This window comes from Thalassophryne amazonica, chromosome 22 (genome assembly GCF_902500255.1).
Source record: "Thalassophryne amazonica chromosome 22, fThaAma1.1, whole genome shotgun sequence".
Lineage (NCBI taxonomy): Eukaryota > Metazoa > Chordata > Actinopteri > Batrachoidiformes > Batrachoididae > Thalassophryne > Thalassophryne amazonica.
In genome coordinates this window covers 27,426,471-27,454,422 of record NC_047124.1, presented here as the reverse complement: position 1 = coordinate 27,454,422, position 27,952 = coordinate 27,426,471, and the positions used below count along the sequence as shown (strand labels likewise).

Genomic DNA, 27,952 nt, shown 5'->3' with positions numbered 1-27,952 from the left:
GATAAATAACCCAAAGTGCAGCTAACCCAAACATACTGGGAGCATAAAAGCTCATAATGGCCATGATGCAGCAAAAAAATAGAAATTAAAAAATAATTCCCTTCAAAATTCACAAAAAAAAAAAAAAAATCACCCAGTCATGCTAGAGAGCTGAATTTTATTTTATTATTATTATTTTTTACCTCAACTTTCTATCTTGCCTAAAATAACTCCTATTAACACCAAACTTGACAAGATAGTTGCCATCACGTGCATGAGCCTGAAGGTCTAGTTCGCGTCATCTGACTTGTTTCAGCTCGACGCGCTCCAGATACAGTCTGTGTCGGGGGCTTGAACCCCGTGTAAACCTGCTTGTAGGTCTAGTTATTATTATTATTATTGTATTATTTGATTTGTGTCCTGTTTTTTTTAGGTCAAAGAGGTCAAACGTTTCTAGACAGAGAGCGCAGTTACCATAAGGCTTTGTGCCCTACGATTAATTGACTGGAAACTCTTCTGCTTTAATTTGACCTTTTCTTTCATCCCCTTTTTTTTTGCTAATGCATGGTTCTTGTTTTTCTCCAACCCGCCCACCACCATCGCTTTTCACTCCTCGCCAGTATCTACAGCCAACAAATGTTGAAAATACCACTTGCTGTTTTTGTTCCGGGCAATCTCTCTGCTTAATGTCACTCTTAAAGTCTCCTGCTTTCGCTCTGTCCAAACCCAACCGGACCCCGGCAGTGCCACGCGGCGCCGTGCGTCTGCTTTTGGCGCTGTCCGCTGCTTGCATACAGTCATAGACACACACCGCCACTCTTTGATCCAGGCCCGTGTTTCTCGTTTTCCCTCATCATGTCTCACCATCACCCTGGCTGACCTTACATGCACATCACCAGGCTCCCTCCAGACCACCGTGTGCCAGCAGACCACGTCTTGTGGCGAGCGCGTGTGTGTTTTACAAGCCTCGGCTTGGCTCTGTTAAAATGCCTGGCACTCTGTAAAGCCACCAGGACAATCTTAAAATAAAGTGTAAAACACGCGTCGGTGCGTAAAAACACACAGAAACCCACATGTCCACACACACGCACACACATTAATAGTAATTCAGTTTCGTTTTGGTTTTTTTTCACCGATAACATTATATCTGACGCATTAACTTAAATTGAAGGAAGAGCCAACAAAGAGGGACGGGGTGGTGGAGCAGAGCGGGTTCGTTTAGGAGTTTATCGACTTGGTGCCTCCCAGCATGAAAAAAAAAAACTAAATCTTCAGGGAGCCTCTGCAGTGAATTCAGACACCCCAGACTGATTCCGGTTAATGTATTTAAAAACAAGATTTGGCTCAAACAAATCGTCTGCTAGAAGGAACTCGAGCTCATAGTCATTCTCAACCCTCTGCAGTCCTTCCTGTTTGGCCTCACGCGGGATCCATGAGTTGAAGAAACGGTAAATGGACTGCATTTCTGTAGCCCTTTACTTGCAGATGCTCAGAGTGCTTTACATTGATGCCTAATATTTACCCATTCACACACACACTGATGTAAGCATGCTGCAATGCAAGGTGCTCAACTATGCACCATGAGCAATTTAGAGATTTTGGACCTTAATTAAGGGCACCTTCCTGTTTATCCGCTGTAACCGCCAGGACTATTTTCCTGCATATGCGAGTGAGGATTGGGGTCTGGTTATTAGTACGTCATGGGTCAGGTCAGGTTTGGGAGCATACGCTGGTGCCATCCGTCACCCCATCCACCGTTTATGTCCTGGATGGCAACAAAGCAGGCAGACAACCGGCCCATCCCCACCGCTCAAAAGTAATCTATCTATCTTTTGCAGCCGGCTGAAATGTGGGCATCCTGTTGACCTTCTCCAGTTGTTGGGTCCTCAACACTGAGGCACCTGTATAATTTTCCAATTTATTTTCATTTAAATAGCACCAAATCACAACAGAACAACAGAGTTGCCTCAAGGCACTTCACACAAGTAAGGTCTAACCTTGCTAACCCCCAGAGCAGCAGTGGTAAGGTAAAACTCCCTCTGAGGAAGAAACCTCAAGCAGACCAGGCTCAAAGGGGTGACCCTCTGATAATTTGTCAGCATTAAACAACAAGAAAAACAGGAAATACTAAGGTGATCGCCAGCCACTAGCCCTAAGCTTCACTAAAAGACCCAGAATTTAGGTAAAGTTGAGGTCGCGGCCCGCTCCGTTTTCTTAATAAAATTTATTAAAAGAGTAAAAAGCATAGAACCATACTATGCCAGTATGCTAGCCATACGAAAGGGAAAATAAGTGCTTCTTAAGTCTGGACCACAGAATCTTACTGTTTTATTGTTGCAGGGAGATCATTCCACAGAACAGAGGCACGATAAGAGAAAGCTCTATGACCTGCAGACTTCTTATTCACCCTAGGTACACAAAGTAGTCCTGCACCCTGAGAACACAAAGCCTGAGCCGGTACGTAGGATTTAATTAGGTCAGCTACAGTGGGGCCAAAAAGTATTTAGTCAGTCCCTGATTGTACAAGTTCTCCTACTTAGAAAGATGAGAGAGGTCTGTAATTTTCATCATAGGTACACTTCAACTATGAGAGACAAACTGAGAAAAAAAAATTCCAGGAAATCACATTGTAGGATTTTTAAATAATTTATTTGTAAATTATGGTGGAAAATAAGTATTTGGTCACCTACAAACAAGCAAGATTTCTGGCTCTCACAGACCTGTAACTTCTTCTTTAAGAAGCTCTTCCATCCTCCACCTGTTACCTGTATTAATGGCACCTGTTGGAACTCGTTATCTATATAAAAGACACCTGTCCGCAGCCTCAAACAGTCAGACTCCAAACTCAACCATGGCCAAGACCAAAGAGCTGTCGAAGGACACTAGGAAGACAATTGTAGACCTGCACCAGGCTGTGAAGAGTGAGTCTACAATAAGCAGGTTGGTGTGAATAAATCAACTGTGGGAGCAATTGTAAGAAAATGGAAGACATATAAGACTATTGATAATCTCCCTCATCACTGCTGTAGAGGAGATCTGCATGGAGGAATGGGCCAAAATACCAGCTACAGTGTGTGCAAACCTGGTGAAGACTTACAGGAAACGTTTGACCTCTGTCATTGCCAACAAAGATTATGTTACAAAGTATTGAGTTGAACTTTTGTTATTGACCAAATACTTATTTTCCACCATAATTTACAAATAAATTCTTTAAAAATCCTACAATGTGATTTCCTGGATTTTTTTTTTCTCTCATTTTGTCTCTCATAGTTGAAGTGTACCTATGTTGAAAATTACAGACCTCTCTCATCTTTCTAAGTAGGAGAACCTGCACAATCAGGAGCTGACTAAATACTTTTTTGCCCCACTGTAAGTAGGGAGGTGCCAGTCCGTGAACAATTTTATAGACTAGTAGCAGAACCTTATCTGATCTCACTGGGACAGGAAGCCAGTGAAGGGATGCCAAAATGGGCATATACAGGATTATACCCAGGAAAACGTGCCACATGTCCAAAATGTCATAGATGAGTCCCCCCATGTAACTGTTGGTCCTTTAGAGAGACCTAAAACCAAACACATCACATCACAGGAACCCCTCCTTAAACATAGGGATGAGAATGGAAAACTGGCTCCAGTTGAATGCTGATTACAAATTTTTCACTCTGTTGAAATCGCATGGCTCAAATATGATCACTTCCTTTTATCAATGCTGACATGTTCTTCTAACAGTTCAGTGCTGCAATAATCCACACGCTGTGACATCAGATGTGATGTCAGAGCGCCAAACTCTGAATCTAGCAACAACTTGTGTAGATCAGCGTTTTTCCACACAGAAAATTTATCAGGAATCAATAAAAAATTGGAACAATAATTAGAATTGTTAATAGCATCGACATTGATGAACTCTCATCAGTTCTCGTCCATCCTTATAGACAAGTCGATTGTTGGTGACGAGCTCATTCACGTTGTAAACGATCTGTAATGAGTCAGTGGAGGCCGGTGCTGCTTACTGGGCAGGACGGGAAGGTAAGCTGCCCATGTAAAAGGTCACTTTAAAAAGTTTATTCATGTTGAGTGAGGTACACATGCACATTTAACACTGTTGGGATCCTCGCTATGCTACCAGACATTCCTATTCCTAACGACTTTTTTCACCCATTTACAATTTACTTTGTGTGTTTATAGCTTGCGCCACAAAATTACATTGTGTAGCCATTTCATCCACGATCGTGCTAGCGGTCTAAATCATTATTAGGCTGGCTAAAATCGTTTCAAAGATGAACCCAGAATCATCTAAAAGTCGAGCCCAGGTTGAAAGAACTTGAACTTGAGGCTTTTATTGAAGTTGTATCCACTGCGTTAGCGTTTGTTAGCTCGGTAACTTTATGCACAGCGTCTTTAACCATCACTTAAGCCCAGTCATAAGCGAAGCCTTTTCTCAAAAAGATTGTTTCTACGTCAGTCTTTAACCTCAACTGAACTACAGAAGCAACACCGATTCCAATGGTGAGGTTTTACTCAAAGAACTGTTTTTCTGCACCGGAGTCATAATAATAACCTTTATGGCTCAATGACGTCTCTAATGAGTATGAAAGAGAACTGGCATCATATTCCACGCTTAAAGACGCACAGACACACACACACACATAAAGGTGTCTGCTATCTGTGTGTACGTGCACACGCGTTATGTGGAAAAGCCATCAGGACAAAACACTGTTTGCATCCATGAAACTGCAAGAGGGGAGCGCACATCTGTTTGTGAGTCGGAGTCTGTGCAACGATGTGCATTTGGTGTCGTAAAAAAGTGTATTAAGTGTTACTGGCTACGGCCGGCATTATGTCGCTGCTCTTATGAATCCATCATGAACTGTCAGACGCTATCTGCCGAAGTAAAAACAGCTCCCACTGGGCAAATCCGATGTTCCCGAGCCAACTCAAACTGGAGAAACCTCAGTGAAATCTCAGTCCCTGTATTTACAACTTTACAAGCCGTCATAATGAAGGAGAATACCGCACAATTACACACTTCAGATGCCATTGCTGTTGCAGTACAATCTCCAAATAGCGGGTTTCTGAGGGAAAACTGAAGAGGTCTTGCTTTCTTTTTGGCTTTTGTGCACTGTTTTAAATAACGTAACAGGGTTTGTCAGTGGGTTCCACAATCTGATGGCACTGATGGCAAACAACAACGTGTGTCAAATGAGCAGGTAACAAGCGTACAAGGAAACAGCACCAGCAGGTCACTAGTCTGCCATGCATTCAATATGATAAAAGAGAAAAAGAAAACAGAGCAGGCTTTAGCACACGAATTTTATTTATTTTGCAATTTTCAAAACTGTCCTTTCCTGAAGAAACATGAAAATGAAGATAATGTACAAAACACAAACTGTAGTATCATATTTCTAGAGTGTAAGTTGCACTTTTTTCTGTGTTATCTCATTAATTTGGGATTTTTATGTATTGCTGTCATTTACTTTGTATTACTGGCATATATTCTTTTATTTTTGGATTTTAATTTTCTGCTTTAATTCCTGTGAAAGTCCTACATAAATAGTTATTATAATAGTTAATAATAGTTATATACTATTATGTATAAGAAATACGTGATTTTTCGGTATATAAGTCAGTATATAAGTCGCAGGGCGTCCCAAAGTAGTCACAAACCCATGACTTATACTCCGGAAAATACGGTATATGACAAAAACATTTAAGCACATTTGTGTTTTAAGATCATTTTAAAATACATGAATAAAATGAGGTAATAATTTAAACAATAAAAAAATAAAATATATAATATACGCCGTTTCCACCCAACACAATTGTCATTTTCACTCCGAGTGAGTGTTCACATCCTCTAAATACCAAGGAAAATAGTACTCATCTGTGCGCCCATGTGCATGTTGGTGACACTCCAGCAGACACGTCTGTGGGATATTATATATGCTAAACAACGTTCCTTTTGGCATTGATCGTTTGTCCTCGGTATATGCTCTTTTAACGCGGAGATGTAAAAGATGATAGGGTTTGTTGTTTTTGAGTTATCTCCACAAGCTAGCCTGGATGGACTAAATCGCTCACTCACTCATCCACATTCTTGCTGTACGAGGTCTATTAGAAAAGTATCCGACCTTATTATTTTTTCAAAAACCATATGGATTTGAATCACGTGTGATTACATCAGACATGCTTGAACCCTCGTGGGCATGCGAGAGTTTTTTCACGCCTGTCGGTTACGTCATTCGCCTGTGGGCAGTCTTTGAGTGAGGAGTCGTCCACCCGCTCGTCGATTTTTTTCATTGTTTAGGAATGGCTCAGAGACTGTTGCTTTGTTTGATAAAATTTTTTTCAAAACTGTAAGGCACAACTGAGTGGACACCATTCAATAAATTCAGCTGGTTTTCGGTAAAAATTTTAACGGCTGATGAGAGATTTTGGTCTGGTAGTGTCGCTTTAAGGACGGTCCACGGCGCCTGACGGCGATCTGCGCTTCGAGGCGGCAGCGTCTCGCCGTTTCAAGTTGAAAACTTCCACATTTCAGGCTCTGTTGACGCAGTAAGTCGTCAGAGAACAGAGAACTTTCAGAAGAAGTCGACATGAGGAGTTTATTCGGACATTCCATTGTTAACGGTCATTTTGTAATGAAAGAACGTGCGAGCAGAGTCGCATGTCGGGCTGGACCCGACCGCGGGGGGTCGCGGCAGGAAAAACACCTCCGTTGGAAATCTTAACGGGCAAGTTGGAACATGCCCAAGCTGTTAAACAATTTCTCAGTTACTCACTTGTTGAAAGCCATTAAAAGCCGCCTGAATTCTACAAATGGTTTTCAACACGGAGGTGTTTTTCCTGTCGCGGCGCACACAGATTTGCCGAGTCGTCACGGAAACGACTCTGTGAATTTGCGCGCACGTCTTTCATTAAAAAAATGTCCTTAAACAGTGGAATGTCCGCATAAATTCCTCATGCCGGCCTCTTCTGAATCTTCTCTGTTCTCTCACGATGTCCTGGGTGAATTAAGCCTTAAATTAGGATGTTTTAAGCTCGAAACAGGCCAACGACAGCGCCTGGAAGCGCTGCAGGACGTCCCGCTCCGTGGGAAGTCCTTACACCGACAGAAACACCCCATAATCTCTCATCAGCCGTTAAACTTTTCACAGAAAACCATCTTAATTTCTCGAATAGTGTCCACTCGGATATTCCTCACAGGTCCAGAAAAAATTTTGATAAAGCAACGAGCGCTGTCTCGAGCAGCGTGTGAAACAAAGGAATTCAGCCGAGAGGGCGGGACCACATCTCACTCAAGGCCTGCCCACAGGGAAATGACGTCACCGACGCGTGAAAAAACTCACGCATGCGCACGAGGGTTCAAGCATGATTGGTGTAATCGCATGTCATTCAAATCCATATAGTTAAAAAAAAAAAATAAAAGGGTCGGTTTATTATCTAAGAGACCTCGTATATGACACTGTTACACGCACAGGGAATGTAATAGAAGTATGTCACATGCTCTAATTTTTAGGAAGCCCACAAAAAAGGGAAGACTATTGTTTTTATAGTGAATTTTTTAAAATTTACTAGCTGTACTTAGCGATTGCCACTCCTTAGCATTGTTTTTATGAGCTCCGCCTTTGAAAAGGGAAGTGTGTTTGTGTGTAAATGAGATTGTAAGTCACAAGGAGGAGATGAGGATTAGATTGGAGCAGAGTTTTGGGGCTGGCAGCGAGCGCAGACTCAGACTCATCCATTTGTGCTCGGGGTCTCTCTCTGCTTTCATTAGGCCGCTCGGCTTCCTGCTCCAAGGATGATTGTTTTCTCTCTAAATAGGACGCTGAGGTCCTTGACGGCCGTTACACACATGCACAGTGTCTGCATAAACTCTCAGACACACACGTGGAAATGGGCAACAGGAGAGAGACGCCCACACGTGTGTGACCCTTGGTGCCCATTTCTCACACACACACACACACACACACACACACACACACACACACACACACACACACACACACACACACACACACACACACACACACACACACACACACACACACACTCTCACAGACTAACTGCTGGTTTTTGTGCAGATTTATTTGATCCATTCTTAATGTCTTTACCAGTCTGTCTGTTTTAAATGCATTTGTCTTTTTTCTTTTACTTCTTTTATCTTTTTGTCTCTCTGCCATCCCTCTTTTCTTTCTTCTTTGCTTTTCTGTAGCTCTAAAACACAATAAAAAAAATGCTATGCAGTTTGTCAGTTACAGCCTCATGTTTTTCTGTTTTGTTATTAATGTGGACATTTTTTTAAGGATTAATTTTCGGACATTACGACATACAGTTAAAATAGTACTAACTTTAATGGAACAATTGATATGTGTAGTATTATGTCATCAAAAAGTCTGAGATAATATAATTATATATAACCTTAATGTAACCCATACCAGACTGATATGCAAACAAACAGTTAAAAAAAACCTCAAGACAAATTTATTCCTCAGAGTTGTCATATTTGTACGGATCAAACGGGTTCTGATTACCTCAGACTTTATTTAAAGTTGGATTTCATTATAAAATGGACACACACCAAATTTTTGGATAAAATTCTAATCTTTGGGGACTATTCTCATTGTGCTTTAAACAGTCATCATATATATATATATATATATATATATATATATATCTTGACATGTTATTGACCTACTGTGTATCTACTACTATAAGCAAGAGGTTGGTCATTGTCTTGTTCCATGGTTCTTGAAATGGAGCAATATCTCCACCAGGTGGACATTTCCTATTAATGCAGGTACAGTAGAATTTTGTCAAGAGCTCTAGTATTCATATACCTGGTATCCCGCTCATACAAGCAACGTAACTTAACAAATGCCAAAAGGCAGATTGATTCATAATTAACATTTTTAATTTAAAATTATTAAAGTACAGTATGTAAACATCACTTTATGTGTGTAGTTATTTCATATCAATTTGTGGCCACAGTCTTAGCCTTCCAAGGATTTTTCTAGTGCAATAGATAGCACACATCATCTCTGTGATAGACAAATGTAAATTAGTCAAGTCTGGGCGCATGTGCTGTTGCTGCGCATCACCACATCCACCCTTGAAACATATCAACAAAGTGATATTGGCTGACTTTGAGGTCCTCCTATATTCACCGACCTTAACTAATACGTTTTACTTTTGCATTGCTGATTTTTGAGGAATGTGGCGTGAAGATTTGAGATGGCGGCTGCCAAAGACTTTTGTCACACCAGATTTCATATTTCGGTCATCCTTGGTGACTTGTGCCAAGATGACCAATGGAAATTTTGTAGTAAAAATTGGTTTGTGTTCATTTTGTTGGAGGTACTTCCCGTGACCCAAATGGTAAATGGACTGCATGTATATAGAGCTTTTCCATCTGTATCAGAATCTCAAAGTGCTTACAGCAATGCCTCACATTCACCCATTCACACACACTCACACACCGATGTCAGGGTTCTGCCATGCAAGGCGCTTACTACACACCAAGAGCAAATTGAGGGTTAAGGACTAATTGCCCGAGGGCCCTCAGCAATTTTTCGGCCAAGGTCACAGCCTTTCTGATCCTTGTAAAAATGACTTTTTAAACCTTTCTCAGTTTTCTGGTAAGGTTTACACTTTGCAAAATACAAGATGGAAAAATGAACTGAATCATAATTCTCTAATTGTACTGTAAATATTTTTGTGAAGTGATTTCTTGTCTTTTTGCCCGCCAGGATTGTTTTGAGCAGTGACTTTTTCTTTTCTGAATCAACAACTTTTGTAACACACTGTACTTCTGCACATTAGCGCCATCCTGACCACAGGCAGTTGTGTGTCTGCCCGCCTTTCTAGTTCCACATTACCACTAGGGACAGTGTCTTACAGGACCGGAAAACTCTGTGTAGAAGAAGCCCGGAGCGTCAACACTTTTCAGCCTATTACTGTAGCTTCTTTCACTGTGTGGCAATGAAACTCTTGGGAGTTGGGAGAGCTACACATCATCTCATCAAAAAAGCCTCTACAGCATTTGATTACCCATAATTCTTTTCTCTGTGTTGCCGTAAGCGATGCTGACGTGCAGCAGTGCAATAGGTAAAGCCAGCCCTGTATTTTGCTTTCCATTTACAGGGAATCAAAGCATGTATGTGATTTTATTGAAATGGTTGTGTTCCCAGAAACCCTGTTTTATTTATATTGCACATTTCGAAGCACATTCAGTGTTTTATATAAAACAAACTTTGCATTTAGCAGTAATGGGTATTCAAGAAGAACATAAGAAAAATTGAAAATGCAAAAACACTCCACCAATTTGGACTGACTTCTAAAACATAAACCACAAAATCGGACACCAGTATGCACTTCTTGAGATGAGACTTTTGAATTTGGTAAGTGGCCATTCCTAAAGAATGTGCCACCAGTACAGTGTGACTCTTGAAGGTAAAGAAGAAGTTCAGCCTTGCGCATATTCAACATATATGTCTGTCCACCCATCCATGAGGCTACACCATTAGTTTCTTCTTAACTGGATTCGACCTGAAACCCACTCAAGAACGATTGCTAACAGCAGTTTGAATGGGGGTTCTAGTTGTCCCTTTAGGTCATTGGTAAGCGTCCATATCTCGCAACCATAAAGTCAGTCAGTAAACACCAAGATCCTTAAGACTTGGCCCTCCATTCTCCTACAAAGATATCTGCCTTGCTGGACTCTTCTGTATCTTCCCAGGCACCTGTCAAACTCAAAGGCTTAAGACCCAGAGATGTCAATGTCACTGTCGAGAAAAGTAGATGTCTCAACAAGTTCAGCACTTGTGAAACGCAGTGTCAGAGGTACTTTCTTGGGGTTGTCTGTGCTGTATTTGCTGAGAATAGAACACTGGAATCGGCTGTGAAGTCATAAAAGCAACATTAATTGGGGAAGTCAACCCAGAAGCGAGCAGGTCCCCAGTCGAAGTCATGAACCAGCTATTGGCCTCTCAACTGGTGCCTAACACACAGCTTATGGCTCTTGTTGCCTTACTTCAAGAAGCTTTACAGAAAAATGACCAACCATGACTTGGTGCGTCCCCGCACATTTTCATTATTTACTTCCTGCACACACATGCCGCCCCATGGCTCCTCCTACTGGAGGGACATGATAAACACACATCAATACATAACGCATAGCTTTTTTTCCACCTCTACTTGAACCCATTGGAGGAATCTCCTAGAGCCTGAAATTGATTAGCTGAAATCAAGTACTTCCATTGCTGTTCTGTTGTTATCTTCATGTTCGTGAGATGACTATAATGCAAGACACACTTTTAAAATTGTACTTCTTCCTCTGGACTGTTGTTGGTTTGAAAACTAACTTTTAGCAGATTACCACCATGGTGCAAACAGTATAGTGCAGACAGTATTTGTAGATGTACCATGAGGGAACAAGCGCAAATTGTTGACTTCTCATTGTTTAAAAAAATGAGATGCCTGGCTCTTGGATTCAGTGTTGAAGTATTTAGAATTTGTAGCCACAGATGGAGACTTGCAAAATCCAGGTTTCCCTCTATCATGAACTTGCAACCTAAAAAATAAACAACAAAAAAAAAACCAACAACAACCTGTGAACTGCTTTCTGCAGAATTTCATACACATTTTTAGATTGGCCAATTGGGAGCTTAGATCTCCACACAGTCAATACTACAGTCTGTTTCTGCTGTTTATTTCTGCTGCTATTAGAGCTTTAAGTCCAGCTATGTGTTGTTGGTCCTGAAGGACCAGTTTCCTATCTGTTTTATATACTATATCCTGTTCCCTCTGAAGGCATTAGTTGCTGCTGAAACTCATGGTTGTAAAGTGATGTTGCTAGATGGAATAAAGCTGCATGGGACGGAGGCAAACATGTCTAATATTCTTGAAGAATTACAGTACATCCAGAAAGTATTCACAGGTCTGCATTTTTCCACATTTTTAATGTTAGACTTATTCCAAAATGAATACAATTTTTTTCCTTAAAATTCTACACACAATACCCCATAATGACAATATGAAAAAAAGGTTTTTTAGTATTATTAATTTTTGCAAATTTATTAAAAATAAAAAAAAGCAAAGCAATCTCATGTACATAAGTATTCACAGCCTTTGCCTTGAAGCTCAAAATTGAGCTCAGGTGTATCCTGCTTCTACTGATCATCCTTGAGATGTTTCCATAGCTTAATTGGAATCCACCTGGGGTAAATTCAGTTGATTGGACATGATTTGGAAAGACACACACATGTCTACATATAAGGTCCCACAGTTGACAGTGCAGGTCAGAGCACAAGCCAAGCATGAAGTCAAAGGAATTATCTATAGACCCTGAGACAGGATTTTCTCAAGGCACAAATCTAGGGAAGGGTATAGAAATATTTCTGCTGCTTTGAATGTCCCAGTGAGCACAGTGGCTTCAGTCCTCCATAAATGGAGGAAGTTCGAATCCACCAGTACTCTTCCTAGAGCTGGGCGCCCGTCTGAACTGAGCAATCTGGGAGAAGGGTCTCAGTCAGGGAGGTGACCAAGAACCTGCTGGTCACCCTGTCAGAGCTCCAGCATTCCTCTGTGGAGCGAGGAGAACCTTCCAGAAGGACAACCATCTCTGCAGCAATCCACCAATCAGGCCTGTATGATAGAATGGCCAGACAGAAGCCACTCCTAAGTAAAAGGCTCATGGCAGCCTGCCTGGAGTTTACCAAAAGGCACCTGAAGGACTCTCAGATCAGGAGAAACAAAATTCTGTGGTCTGATGAGACAAACATTGAACTCTTTGGCGTGAATGTTTGGAGGAAACCAGGCACCATCCCTACAGTGAAGCATGGTGGTGGCAGCATCATGCAGTGGGGATGTTTTTCAGCAGCAGGAACTGGGAGACTAGTCAGGATTGAGGGAAAGATGAATACAGCAATGTACAGAGACATCCTGGATGAAAACCTGCTCCAGAGTGCTCTTGAACTCAGACTAGGGCAACAGTTCATCTTTCAGCAGGACAATGACCCTAAGCACACAGCCAAGATATCAAAGGAGCGGCTTCAGGACAACTCTGTGAATGTCCTTGAGTGGCCCAGCCAGAGCCGAATCTGACCTGAGTCTGGTTCAACATCTCTGGAGAGATCTGAAAATGGCTGTGCACCAACTCTCCCCATCCGACCTGATGGAGCTTGAGAGGTGCTGCAAAGAGGAATGGACCAAACTGCCCAAAGATAAGTGCACCAAGCTTGTGGCATCATATTCAAGAAGACCTGAGGCTGTAACTGCATCAACAAAGTATTGAGCAAAGGTTGTGAATACTTATGTACATGTGATTTCTTAGTTTTTTAATTTTTAACAAATTTGCTAAAATAAATTTAAAAAAATCATGTTGTCATTATGGGGTGTTGTGAGTAGAATCTTGAGGGGAAAAATTAATCCATTTTGGAATAAGGCTGTTAACATAAAATGTGGAAAAGGTGAAGCGCTGTGAATACTTTCTCAACGTGCTGTACTTCAACTGCCCTTCAGCAAGGCACCGTCCAGCAGGCTGCTGCCCTTTGAGTTACTGGGTCCCTCCCTCCTAACTACTCCTCAAGGCAGAGCCTGTGAATATGAATGTGTTTCTGTAGTAAATTTACCTGATTAAACGATGTGCTGAGATAAAATTTCAACTTTACTGAGCTTTTCCCACAACACACATTGCCGTTGTATTTTTCTCCTTTTATAAGCACACAACTACTGTGGTACTTTTGGTCCACAAGGAGCTGTTAAAGGTACAAGTCCTCAAGCGGTATTCCCATCGCAGCTCGTTAGCTTGCGCCGTTAGCTGAGTACAGATATACTGGACTAGCGCGCGCACATTCACACACATAGGTTTTGGCTCACGGTCATTTGGGCTTGGCAGTGTGCAGGCAGCCAAATTATAATGCTGTCTACAAACAGTATAAGTCTGTTAGAAGTTGCTGGTTCAAACGTAGGGACAGAGGGATTAAATCGTCCATGCAAGGCTATTATACTTTATCCTTTTGTTCTTTTATAGAGTGATTTCTTTATGCCGTTCAGGGGTCTGTTTAAACCTTCATTGATCGTATCTTTACCTCTTCAAACTTAAGGCAGCCAGCCAATTTAATTGTTGAAAAGAAGCCCTCGTGCCAGCGACATGAAGTGGTGAACACCCAAGAAAATCAACAACTTTCCATCTCTGATACTTCCAGTTGCACCAGTCTTATGTATTTATTAGGCAGCTGTGTCATGGTTTCTCCAGGCTGGGTGTTTTTTTCCTTCCAGGCCTGCATTGTACTTTATTCTTAGACCCGGTTCAGACTAGGGTTGGCAAGGATTCAGCCCAAATCCCACTCAACCCGGTTAGGTTTTTTCTAAATCTGAACGGCTTGAATCGGATTTAAGATGGATTATTTTCTGATCGGCTCAGCTGGCGTAATGAGCTGGATTTGAGTGGGATTCACCGCAGTCTGAATGCAAATACAGCTGGAATCTAGTTAGCTCGGGACCATGACATCAAAATATGTCCGTGCAGCCAAAAGGTCTTCTCCAGTAAAGCACTCATTAAAGCAAACAACCTTCTTTCTCTGAATCACCTTACTGGCACACAGAAATGCGCATGCACACTCAAACCGGTGCACGATCAGATATCACTGTCAGAAAACCATCACATCAGTTGTTCCAGCAGAATTTGTGTCATCTACAGGTTGATGCTTTTAAAAAGTTAACTTTCTGTGAGGATATAAATTAATTCCTTTCTAAAATATCACACAAATTCATGTTTATCTGTTTGAAGGCAGGCAACTCTCTGCACTTAAATAATCCATCAAGTTGTCTATTATTCCTCCTCATTAATGATAAAACATAGCCAGGTTGTCCTCGTCTCTCCGGTAAGCAGCAATATCCCATGTACACTCACACACACATGCACGTGGCTGGAATTTGGCTTGAGCTAGATTGAGTTTTTGGTCACATGTTGGATGAGCCAGATTTGAAAGACAGGTCTGAAGGATGTCCAGCTAGAGAGCAATCTGGATTGAATCTGGCTGGATTGCAAACCCTAGTCTGAATGGGCCTTACTATATGTCCTGCAGATGAACACAGGTCATCAAAAACAATGAAAAATTGATCATGCTAGTGACAAAATTACTAGCCAGTATCCTCGTGAGGGTGGGCTGTTTCTTATTGACCCACACTGCAGGTCATCCACCGAAACAAATGTTAGTGCGCTTTTTTTGCAGTGTTCAGGATTGTTTGGGCTCAAAGTGTTCTGACCTCTGAGCAGTTATTTAAAAGAATCAGATGAGGCTTGTTACATGCATTCTGAGCTGCAACACTGTAACACTGCAGCCTGGATTCTTGAGCATGATTTCCCCACGCAGGAGGGGATGACTGATGGTTGGACCTGGCTGCAGCAGAGAGAACATGATGATTGTTTCTGGGAGATGAAGTTGCACCGAAGCAGCAACTGTCACATTCTTTAGAAAACTGGACTTTAGAAGAGTGTACCACCCATTGCAACCATCTGTGGAAGTGGGTCAGTGGGCCCCACTGTGGTCAGACCTGCTCTATGAGCATAATTTCCTCAAAACCAGTCAAAGCGAGGTTAAAGGATAAAGACAGCGGACTGATTAAAAAGACGCCTCGCATCAGAAAAATCTGCAAATGAGAAGATTAAAATGTGTGCATCAGGCAGAGAGTAATCAACGGCAATGAGAAAAAATATTTCTCTCTCTCGCTCTCAACTCTGTTGCTTAATCTCTCAATCCTGATCTCTGTGTGCTGAGTTATGGTTTCTTTAGGAAACATTAGCATTCCTCTGCAGAGAGCTTCAAGCCCTGCACAGTGTGTCAGGGGGTCATTACACACACACACACACACACACACACACACACACACACACACACACACACACACACACACACACACACCCCTTCATCATTCCCGTGCTGATAACCTCAGTGTGGGTCAAACTCTGTTTGTACATGTGCGTGTTTATGCACAAGTGCAACACTGTGTGTGTGTGTGTACCCTGATAAGACAGATAATGATCCATCAGGATAACAGAGCTTTAATGGTTGCAGAAACAATCATCTTTGAGCCAGTGTGTGTGTGTGTGTGTGTGTGTGTGTGTGTGTGTGTGTGTGTGTGTATAAGATCATCTATCTTTGCGAGGACACTGCTCGACAAACTACACCCCCCGAACCCTAAACCTCATCCTTTACATTAACGCTACAATCAGTTATTAATCCCCAAACCGCAGAAAAGTGGGGACCTCAGATGGTTGAAGTGGAAAACTCGGGACGTCCCGACTGTTGTTTATGTTTTAGTTGTTAAAATGCATTCATCCACATCACTGTTACTCGCACTGGCATGAAGTGCACATCAGTCAGTGTTGTGTCAATACCAACCTGCTGACATACATTTTTATCTTACTTTTGACTCACCAGACCTTGTCTTTGTAACTGCAGTGACTGAACCTTTACCTCATAACAGGACATTGTCTAACTGAACCTTTTTTATATTTAATTTCTTCAGGACGTTAACCTAACTGAATTTTAATGACTTTTTGCGACATTGTGGGCCTTATTCTTTGTTTGGTCCATCATTAGAGCGGTAATGTCTATTTCTTGCAAATGTTGTCCTATAGGACAAGTAAAGAACCAGATTTTAAACTGTACATCAGGTCAAAGACCAAAATCACTTCATTAAAAAGTGGGCAAAGATGAGGTGCCCACATGTTGCAGCACTAATTACAGTATTTGAGGGGTCTCATGCAGTTCTTGCCACATTTGGACTTTTTACACCGCTGATTTGGATGTTGAGTGTTTTTTTTTTATAACACCTGCAGAGTCCACACAGTGCAAAAATTACCTTAATTAATGTCATTTACTCAAACGTTCAAAATGCGATGGCGGTGCAACATAGTGGGCACCTGCTGCCATGGAGATATGAAGGGCTCATGCTAAGCTCATGAAAATGCATCAGTTTATTGTTGCAGGTAATAATACACTAATGAATAGATGGTGATGAATGCTATATTCCATTTCTCTTCGTAAACACCCCTGAGTCCCACAGAGTGTAGCTATACCTCTTTATTTAGGAAGACTTTCAAGTTAGCTCAAACATGCTAACATTAACTGAGCACAACAGTGACACCATTTCTCTGCTTTTTGAATACTAAAATGCTTTTTTCTTGGGTTGGGTGTCAGTCATCTAAGATCTAAGAATCTAAGATATCAGCAGCAGCTTTCTATGTTTCACTTATGGCCCGAGGTAGCACATTTAATTTAACGTTTTCAACAATTTTAGGCTCAACAACTGCCAGCTTTGGCCCAGCATTCTGCCTGGCCTGTACAATGGTAGGGAAACCCTCGTATAATCCAAATACAGTTCTATATTTGGACCCAGGGGCGCTGAAAAGGGGAGATAAGGACAAGGATTCTACGAGCCCATAACTGACAGGGGCCCAGAGAGGCCCCGAATACAATTATAATACTGACAAAACAATATAAGACAGTAATAAACTTACAATCAATTTTCATTTCAATTTATTTGTTTATATAGCGCCAAATCACAACAAAACTGCCTCAAGATGCTTCACACAAGTAAGGTCTAACCTTACCAACCCCTAGAGCAAGCACACAGGCGACAGTGGCGTGCAGACTGGATGACTGCTCTCAGTCCAATCAGAGAAAGGTTTACATTTTCTGGAAATGAGAAGATTAAAGAGCAACAACCATATAGCCTCATATATGTATTTTTATCAGTCTAGATGAGTATCTGTCTTCCAGCAAAGAAATTAATCCAAATTAATTTAATTGTTTATTTCAGTGCATCCTCTACCAAGTAACTGTCAAATCATGTTTTTCTGTTCACAAATATGAGAATGATAGTCAAAAATATCATTAAAATGCATAGTTCTATTAAATTTAAATTAAAACTAAGTGGAGGAGTTTAAGTATCTCGGGGTCTTGTTCACGAGTGGGACGGATGGAGCGTGAGATCGATAGACGGATCGGTGCAGCGTCCCGCAGTGATGCGGTCGCTGTATCGGACCATCGTGGTTATGAGAGAGCTGAGTAGGGGGGCAAAGCTCTCAATTTAACGATCAGTCTACGTTCCGATCCTCACCTATGGTCATGAGATTTGGCTCATGACCGAAAAAACGAGATCACGAGTACAAGCGGCCGAGATGAGTTTCCTCTGCAGGGTGGCTAGGCGCTCCCTTAGAGATAGGGTGAGGAGCTCGGAGTTGAGCTGCTGCTCGTCCACGACGAAAGGAGCCAGCTGAGGTGGCTCGGCCATCTTTTCCGGATGCCCCCTGGACGCCTCGCTGGAGAGGTGTTCCGGGCATGTCCCATCGGAAGGAGGCCCCGGGGAAGACCCAGGATACACTGGAGGGACTACGTCTCGCAGCTAGCATAGGAATGCCTCGGGGTTCCCCCAGAGGAGCTAGGGGAGGTGTGTGTGTGGATCGGGAGGTCTGGGCGGCTTTGCTTGAGCTGCTGCCCCCACGACCTGACTCCGGATAAAGCGGAAGAAAATGGATGGCTGGATGGATGGATTAAAACTAAATTTTCCACCGGCCTAGTGGCCGGCTATGGCTGGAGGGCCCAGTAGGGTTTCTTTTCATGGGGCCCAAAGTTCCTGATGGCGCCCCTGTTTGGACCCATGCTTTAGAACCATGTTTCACCTATTCAGCCCTGATCTTTAAGGACGGCTTAAAGCCTCTTTCCCTGTTGTAAGTCGGTGTGTGCGAGTCAGAGGGCTAAGGACAGCAGACACACTAAATCGTTTATCTCTCCTGAATTGTCCTAAAAGCTTATCTTTACTGCCGTGTTTTTCTGGGGGATTGTGCTCAAATGCAACGTCGTTAAACCGAATCACCTGCAAACACACACACATAAAGTTGTATGTGGAAAATATGTGCATACACGTGCATGGTTCATAAAACGTGAGGGCTCTCACACACAGCGACGTATGTGGATTTTGGCCTGAGGATGTTTATGGATGGGGATAATAAAATGGGAGATGGGGGTGATAAAAATCAAAGTGTAGACGTTTGTAGAGGAGAGTGATTAAAAAACCTGGGCTACATGCACAACGCTGCTGTACTTCTACATCTGTGCACAAATGGTCTGTTTAAGTTTAGGAGAACAGAAGATTGGTTTCCAAACAGCTTAAATCACAAGCGCTGTCTCCATGTGCTCTTCACCTCTCTGTCCTCTTTTCCATCCATTTCTCTGTCTTCACCTTCATCTGTATCCTGTCTTCAGCTGTCTTTGCCAGGAACTTTGACTCATTTTGCTCATATTCTCTTCCCCTGTCCGTTTTAAATATAGCTTTTGCAAAAGAAGCTCTTTCACTCTGAACTGGTTTTAGTGTGTATACGTTTAGAAGAAGAAGAATTAATAGTACAGCACATAACTGTTAAGAATCGTTCAAATCCGGTTACAAGCACCAAAATTTGACTGTGTATACCTTTTGGTGCATATTGTAGAAAAATAACGTTAGTATTTGAATTTTAGGGGGCCAAGTAGGGGTCAATTAAAGAACTGCGTAGGGGTAAAAAAAGAAAGTTCCAGTCATATTGAAAATGATACCACATTATGTGTCTGATGATAATGTATCCAAAAAGGTATAGTTTTGACTATCTGTGACTGAATGTTCTGGAGTTATGGGGTAAAAACAGCAAGAATGGTGACAAAGGTCAGTTTCAGTTTGTACAGTGGTCAAAAGTTAAAGTTGCTCCAGTTTTGGTAAAACGTGGTGCAAATTATTGGTTGAACTAATAGGGTTAACAAATGGAATAGTTCTGACTGTGTTGAATGTTTGGTCTCCAAAGTAAAGGTCAAACAATGTCGACTTCCATTGGATTCTATGACACGTGACATATGTTACCCCGTAACATGATAACTAAGCATGACACATGGTGCAAACTATTCCTTTTTAAAATCCTACTAACTCATCCAATAATTTGCATCATGTTGTACCATAATTGGAGCAACTTTAACTTTTGACCCCTGTACAAACTGAAAGTGACCTTTGTCACCATTCTTGCTGTTTTTACCCCATAACTCCAGAACATTCAGTCACAGATAGTCCAAACTATACCTTTTTGGAATCTTTGCGATCAGACATATAATGTGGTATAGCTTTCAATATGATTAGAACATTTTTTTGACCCCTATGCAGTTCTTCAATTGACCCCTACTTGGCCCCCTATTGAAAATTCAAATGGCTAACGTTATTTTTCTAAAATATGTACCAAAAGGTATACACAGTCAAACCTTTGGTGCTTGTAACCGGATTTGAAGGCTTCATCTGCAAATATTCTGTTATCTGCTGCACTGTAAGATTGTACTCACGCATGGTCCCAACCCAATTGTGCCGCCTTCCGCGCAAGCCTGTGCTCACATCACGCTACACGTCCTGAGCCCGAGCACGTTTATGTTAATACGACGTGACTTTTTTTTTTGCAGAAGGAACACGGTCACACACAGGGTTGCCAGGTTTCTGGAACAAAACCAGCACAATCATTCCGCGTTCTACTTGATACTGCTCCATTGTTTATGGGCCAACAGCAGTAACGTTCTACACCCACGACCTGCATAAGTTTCCAAATTTGAACATCACCAATGTTTGTTGAATTTGCAGGCCACAGCCAGCAAATTAAATAAAAGCTTTAAGTGACCATATTTTCCAGAGTATAAATTGCAGCTTTTTACGAGTATTTGAGGCCCTACGACTTATACTCTGGTGCGACCTATATACCAGAAATCACAAGTTTGTTCTTAATTATAATTATTAGAATGTTTAGTGCTTTGATTCCTGGGAAAGTTCTATATAAATAAGATAATTTATATAGAACTTTGCCAGGAATCCAAGCACTAAACATTATAATCATTATAATTAAGAACAAAGTTGTGATTTTTGGTATATAAGTTCTATATAAATAAGATAATTTATATAGAACTTTCCCAGGAATCAAGGCACTAAACAAAATAAAGTCCAATAACAAATCAGTAAATGCAAGTTATAAAAAGTACACAACAACAGTACACAAAAACCTCAAAACCTCAAGTGCTCATAACACACAATAAGAACATTAACAACATAACATTAATAAAAGAACAATTAACGTTTACTTAACGTTAACCAGCATCAAATGTGCCCGGTCATCCTTCTATTTATGAGCTTCATTCGGTTAAATTCTTTACAACGCTGTAACTAAAATCAAATCAGATGTGTGCAATGTTCACCATTACCTCTGTGTTGCCACTAACAGAAGCTGTCTGGCCAGGGAGGAAAAGTCTGGGCTATCCCTAAGAGTCCATCCCGTCTAGTCTGATAGCGCAGCAACGCATAAACAGTAAATGTTTTCATCTTGTACATCTCCAAATTATGAGGGCAAACACCGAAATTGGGTGAACTTTGAAGCACCAGCTCAATAGAGAATGCAAAAGGGCTTTGCTTATGTAATATCTGATAGACCTTCCAGACCTTCCTGCCACCTACTGGGTGGCTATTAGAAGGCTGGATGGATGATGGTAATTAGGAGCAGGTTTGGTTGACGTTACATGTAGCTTGAAATGAGCTTCTTTCTTTTATTTTGAAAGTCTAAGTCTGGTTCCCACCAAGGCCACTTTCATTTTTAATAAAAAAAAAAAAAGCCTATGTTGGCGCACTCATAGTGAGACGTGGTATTAAGATAGTGACGTTCATGTCAGCGTACAGAACGCTGCTGAAGAATGTAAACGTTGAACAAATCCTCTCTTCGTGTAACAGCATGCACTAATATTTATACATGACTTACTGGTGAGATTTTCTTTCAGCATTAACGTGATTATTTGTGATGTCAGTTTTACACGTGCACGAGGCCTGTGTGATGTAAAGCGCCACTGGCGCGCACACGAGAGCAGCAAGAAGAGGTTAAGTCTTACCCGGCAGATTTTTGCCAGGACAGTGTGTGAGAGTCGGCTCTCTCTCTCTCTCTATCTCTCTCTCTCTCTCTCTCTCTCTCACACACACACACATATAAATGTGGGCTTGTGTTACATGTCTGTTTGAGCGCGGCTCTTATTGATACAGATGTATTTGTCATTAAGTCAGTTGGGTTTGACGTCTCAGCCTGTCTGCAGCCAAAGAAAATAGAAATGTTCCACTCAGTACGGTCAGAAGGAGCTACGCCGTGGCGTGTTCAGATTGCAGCGTGATACGGACGTGTGGGTTACCGTCCTTTGTGGGTGCAGCCGCGGGAACACGATCTGCTCCTGACAGTTCCTCTCTGTTAGACTTAGATTTCTACAAGTTTCCTTCCCTTCACAGCCCATCTCGTACGCCTCTTTAGCCTCGTTTACACAGAGGAAATTTTACGGTAAAAAAAAAAAAGTTTGAGCGTGTTAATCAAGCTTGGTCCCAAATCCAGACTGGCCAAGCTCTCCAGTTTGAGGTGGGCGTGTCCTGGACCGAGTTTGTCATGGTGATGCATTTCATGGTGTAAAGTTGGACTGCACAATGTTAGAGGAAATTGACATTGCAGCATTATTTTTTTTCTGCGATATATATATATATATATATAAATTACGAAGTGGGTAAAAAAAAAAAAAAATTAGGAGTTTTCCCGCACATAATTTGAACTCACTGTAGAAACATTTGAGTGATTTTGTACGGGAACACATCTGCACAGAAAATAAAAACTTGTCAGTTTTTAAAAAAAGAGACTTGAAAGATTCTGCAAGAACCTCTCAACAAACATGTTTTTGGTCAATGTCACGTTTTGCACACAAACTAATTCCATATAACTGATGTTGATTTTTTTTTTTTTTTGAGCTCTTTCTTTCTTTTTCTTGTGTTTTCACTCATTTTCAGCACATTTCTGCCCAAAGATCAGCTCTGCCACAAGAAGAGAAGAGCTTCTTACAACAAATACAACACAAAGAGAAGAGCACATACCGAGTTTCTGTTCTGACATTTCACAATAAAAGTGCATTTCACAATAAAAGTGCAGGACCAACAGACTTTGTCCCTTAGGCCATCAGACTGTACAACTCCTCACTCAGGGGAAGGAGGAGTGACAGGAAGACAGAGGACAGGAAGGAGAGGAACAGCAGCAGCCAGTAAACCAGTGTTGATCATTATTATTACTTTACCAGGGCGTTGCTAAGCCGGTATCGTAGATTTACGTCGACGCTATCTGGCTATACCCGCCTGTTGTACGTAAACAAATGACGTCATAGTGCGCAGCCCAAGAACTGTCCACAGAGGGGAAAAAAAAAACTGTCCGCAGAGGAAAAGATGAAAAGGCGTGAAGTGTGTTTTGGTCCCAATATGGATATTCTGGATGACTTTCTCATGGATAGTACGACAATGAACAGCAGCTCAAGCAGCCAGCTTCATGAAGGAGAGCAGCGCGCGCCAAAGGCAACACGACAAAAGTGAGCCAACTTTTTATGTACGCGTGTACGTGTTGTGTATCTCAGTAAAAAGTGATAATAATGCAAATAACATGCTGCTGTCGTGCAGTATGCATTTTTCTGAGTCCCTCCGTCCTTGCCCAGTTGCCCAAAATGACAGGGCGAATAGCTGTCATTTTGGGCGACTGGGCATGGACATCGGGCCTCTTGAAAATGCATACCGCCTTCCAAAAGCATGTTATTGTATTAGTATGTCTGGTATTTATATTTTTATTTGCAAACTGTTTCTTTTTTTTTTTTTTTTTTACTTTCACTTGGGTACTCTGTGTGCTTCTTACCCTGTGTGCTGCTATACAGTGCTGCTGGAACCTCAATTTCCCTGAGGGAATCTTCCCAAGGGATCAATAAAGTTCAATCTAATCTAATCTGATCTAAAAGTCAGAAATATAAGCAATAACCAGCAGTAACCTACATCAACTCAGAGCATTTTCATAAGAGACAACACGATTAAATAGTTAATATCCTAGGTTTGAGATCAGTTTTGCAGGGTTGCTGGCACACATGCTCACATTTCCAAGAACCTCCTTCCCTATAAGTTAATACTCATGGATGCAAAAAAAAAAGCTGCAGACGTTTGGAACGGTGTGTGGTTAACTTGACATGTAGCATCTGCATGTTGCTTACAAGCAGGAAAAAAGCAGCAACAACAAAAAAGCATCCATGCACACAAGAACCGGTGCACTTGGCTTAGTTTCTACTCCCACGTACACTTGTTCCACGTAAATTCAAAGTGGACTTGACCAAGGTTGGACTCGGCACACTTAAAAACAAGAAGATGCGAACCAGCACTGAATGAGCTCATGACCTAAATAAATTGTAAGATGTCTTAGAGTCCATCTCAGGTTCTATCAAATTTTTATGTGAATAGCTCAAGTAGTTTAATCTTTATGTGCCAGAATATGATTTTGAACTCATTGACCCCATCACTCAATTAATATGGAGATTTGGTCACAGTTGCTATAGTGACTAGTCCCCTTCCCACTGCGACTACCCATGTGCTCAGTTTGTTTAGTTTGGGCCCAAGGGCCTTGGAGATATAGTGGTAAATATTCAGACAGATATCTTGGACCATTGGTACATTTCTTCAAGTACCTTGTCTTGGTCCAGTGCTGTCCAAGAATATTTGTATAAATATCATAACCTATAACACCTGTGAGTACTGGATGAGACTCGAAGATATGTAAGTTCTAGGTTTTACTCGTAATGACGCTTTAACATGTCTTATGTAATGACTTAGTGCCTTATAAACTGAATTGAGTTTGATTAAAAATTTCTCTCCTATAATTTGCTGTTTGGAATATTTTCATAGCGCTTGCCACTTTTTTCTTTCTTTGTCTTGCTCAGTTGGAGGCGGAGTTAGAGCTATGCGAGAGGGAAGGGGCGGAGCTACAGGAGTACGCCAATCAGGTCCTGCAGCAGATCGCCGACCGGTGCCCTGACATTTTGGAACAAGTCGTCAATGCTCTGGAAGACAGCTGCTGACACACATACATTTAACCCTCTGAGGTCTGGAGGCACTGGTGCAAGAAGACGGCCCTAAAACTCAGCACCAGCCAAGAGGAGTGCTGTTATCTCCATCAGAACTTTGTGATGTCATAAAGCAGTTCTGTAAAATAGCATAAAAGGAAACCTTGGCTCACAATGTAAAAAATATAGGAAAAAACAATGGCCACAAAAGGAAAAACTTCTTTCTAAAGCCAAGGAACGTTTCTCCGTATATTTTCTATGGTCTCCAGTGCTGATTGGTGGAGATGAGCAAAGCCATTATCACTCGTTCCTACTTCGCTCCGGCCTACTGAGGATGGTGCTGTGGCCTTGGGATTTGGTCGACCGCCCACACAAGTATGATAGAAATGAAATGGTATTGCCATGTTGTAATTTAACCAAAGTTCTCCTGCGTTTGATGGCTCTTGGGGGCGTCTCCAAATTTAGTGGTTTGTTTGATGCGTATAATATACAACTGGAGTTTGCTGATATAGGCAGGTGTACATCACGTTTTATGGACGCTAGATCTTATGGTAGAGCATCACATATTGGTGTACGCTGATGTTTTCAGTAGGATGAATTCCGCAGTGTGCCAACGACCTCAAAGGGTGAAACACTCACTCACTCACAAACAGGACCAATCATTGGATATACACACAAAAATGGTGGCGTCAACCCTGTTTTCAAGAAAAAAAAAATTCAACATCATTACTCAGCTTCCACCGCGTCTCGTGCCGACATCATTTTGGATGAACTGTGGCGGCTGAAGGTTCTGTCAGGAACTTTGTTGCCCTGTAAATGAAATTTAATTAGAAATGTTTGACATTATTATTATTTTCTTTCCTGTTTTGGGTCCTTCGAGCCGGTCAGCAGTCGGGTGTCTAACTCGATGCGGTTTGTGAGGGGAAATCTTTCAGCGGTAGGAAGTGTAACAGTGAGCTGGTGTTGCCAGGTTGGTTGTGATGGCAGTCAGACCTACCAGCTGTTGCCATATTATGATTTAATTTGTTGAGATCTAAATTGTTGATTTCAGCTGCCTTTGGTTTTTTGCATCATTTGCTGCTAATTTTTTTAACTTTCGTTTCTTTCGCAGGTATGTGATGAAATGTTGTGGCTTACTTTTTTCCTCCAGGATTTTTTTAAGGTTGTATAAATTGTAAAGAGAGAAATTTAACAGAAATGCTTTTTTTTTTTTTTTTTTTTTTTTGCTTTCATCTCTGGCACGACCGACAGGAAATCTTGCAGCGTTCCCTTTAGTCAAACACTTCGGTGTAGATATATATTTTCTTTGTTTTTTTTTTTGTTTTGTTTTTTTACCTGAGAAAATACTATCATTTGCAGAATCCTTGTGACAATCCCTTTATAGTTCACGAGTTAACGTGTGAATGTAATCATTTCCCCTTATCAAAACTTTTTCTTTCATGGCAAGGAGGGAAGATAAAATTCTGATGTATTTTTTGCTTTTGCTAATGTGTGACACTAATGTTTAACTGAAATGCTGTTATTCTTTATGGTTTGTAAGCTTCAACGTGTTTGGAGCTTTGATTCAAAAGTAACTAGTTGTTTTTTTTTTTTTTTTCATAACCAAGAAGTGGTTCCAGGGATGTTGCACTTTTACAAGGCTTTGTGTCCACTGGGAAAATTTTTGACTTTCTGAATGACAGCTTTGACTTTGACATTGCTAACAGCCGTAGCATGATTTTAACATTTGCAGTACCAAGCTCGAAAAGTTCACATTATTACAGCTGGCAGACTGTATTGTTGCGTATGGCTCTTGGGGTGGAGTTTGAGTTTAAGCACCTCCCAAATATTCTATGCACACATAAATTAAGCGTTTTGTTTTTATTTGTTTTTGTACTTCAACCAATGAATTGTTTTGAAACATTTAACAAAAAACTAAATGAAAGTTGCTTCACAAAAGATTCACTTTTGAAACATGAAAAACTGGATGAAATAATGGGTTTAAAAAGATTCACTGCTTCAAAATGCTTGTGAGAACAAATGAAACAATTTTTTTTATGATTCTCCATTTTAAAAACACTAAACAAAGCAATTGTTTCAGAAAATGATTCATTGTTTTGAAGTACTCAGAACACAGAATGAACCACTTGTTTCAAAAAGATTCATGAATCTTCACCCCATCATTGATTATTCTGTGTACCAGAAAATGTGAACGATCCACCTGCTGGACACACAGCCTGAAGAGGGAGATTTACTCTGCACACTCTAATCTGATTTTGTACACAAAGTTAATATTAAACCTTTTGAGAACAGGTTAAAAAAAATATCCATATTTTGGCATAAACGAGGAGCTTTGTTTCAAAATTTTGCATAGTCTCCATTGGGAAAAAAATGGCTACCTGTTGTTTTATTTTTTAAGATGTTTTAAAAAATGTAACAATTATCCAGGATTTCCTTTGAATTTACTAAAATCTGTGATTCGTCTTATTTTGAAATTAAATTCCACATCCACCCACATCCAGCAATTAAAACTTTGGCTGCAGTGCTTTGAAAGCAAACAGCAAGCCTACATTTAGACGGTGTATATCTTCATAAAATGAGTCTTTTGTGTCACTGTCAGGTTTGAGATGAAGCAGCGAATTGTTCCGTTGACACTGATGATGTTTACAGTGATGAACGTGACCGTCCTCGACTTTGTTGTGGAGTGAAAATCGAAATGAGAGAATGGATTAAAATATGGATTTATCTTTTGTTCTTTGTGGAACCGTTTTGTCTTATTTTGTTTCTCAGAAACTTGACAGTTTTTAAAAAAATTAGCATTTTTATTTTGTGCTGAAATAAGTTTTTGTGAACTTATTTCTGCGGTATATCACTAAATTACAGTTGTTTATTTTCGGGAATGCCACGACAAATATCGAGAGTTTGCTTCGTGGGATTTTGCAGACGATATGAAGGAAACTAGGAATTCAGAATTTTCAGCTTAGAACGAGGGAAAATGTATCTAAAGCTCTGGTAAAATGTTTGTCTCCCAACTCTGTAAATTTTGCAAACCGAGT

General features: G+C 41.0%; 1 protein-coding gene across 6 annotated transcripts in view; it reads left to right on the top strand.

The window, feature by feature from the left end:
• Positions 1–27,650, top strand: part of LOC117504381 (ELKS/Rab6-interacting/CAST family member 1-like) — a 203,519-nt gene extending 175,869 nt beyond the window's left edge. For 5 of the 6 annotated variants that reach the window (XR_004558776.1, XR_004558777.1, XR_004558779.1 and 2 more), the window contains 2 exons: positions 24,795–25,800; positions 25,853–27,650. Coding sequence is in view for 1 of the 6 variants with exons in the window: in XM_034163850.1 (XP_034019741.1) it covers positions 24,795–24,932 (138 nt within the window). In the remaining 5 variants the exon portion in view is untranslated. Of the gene's footprint in view, positions 1–24,794 lie in introns of all 6 variants that reach the window. The other variant, XM_034163850.1, reaches the window with a different exon arrangement.
• The last annotated feature ends 302 nt before the right edge of the window (positions 27,651–27,952 follow it).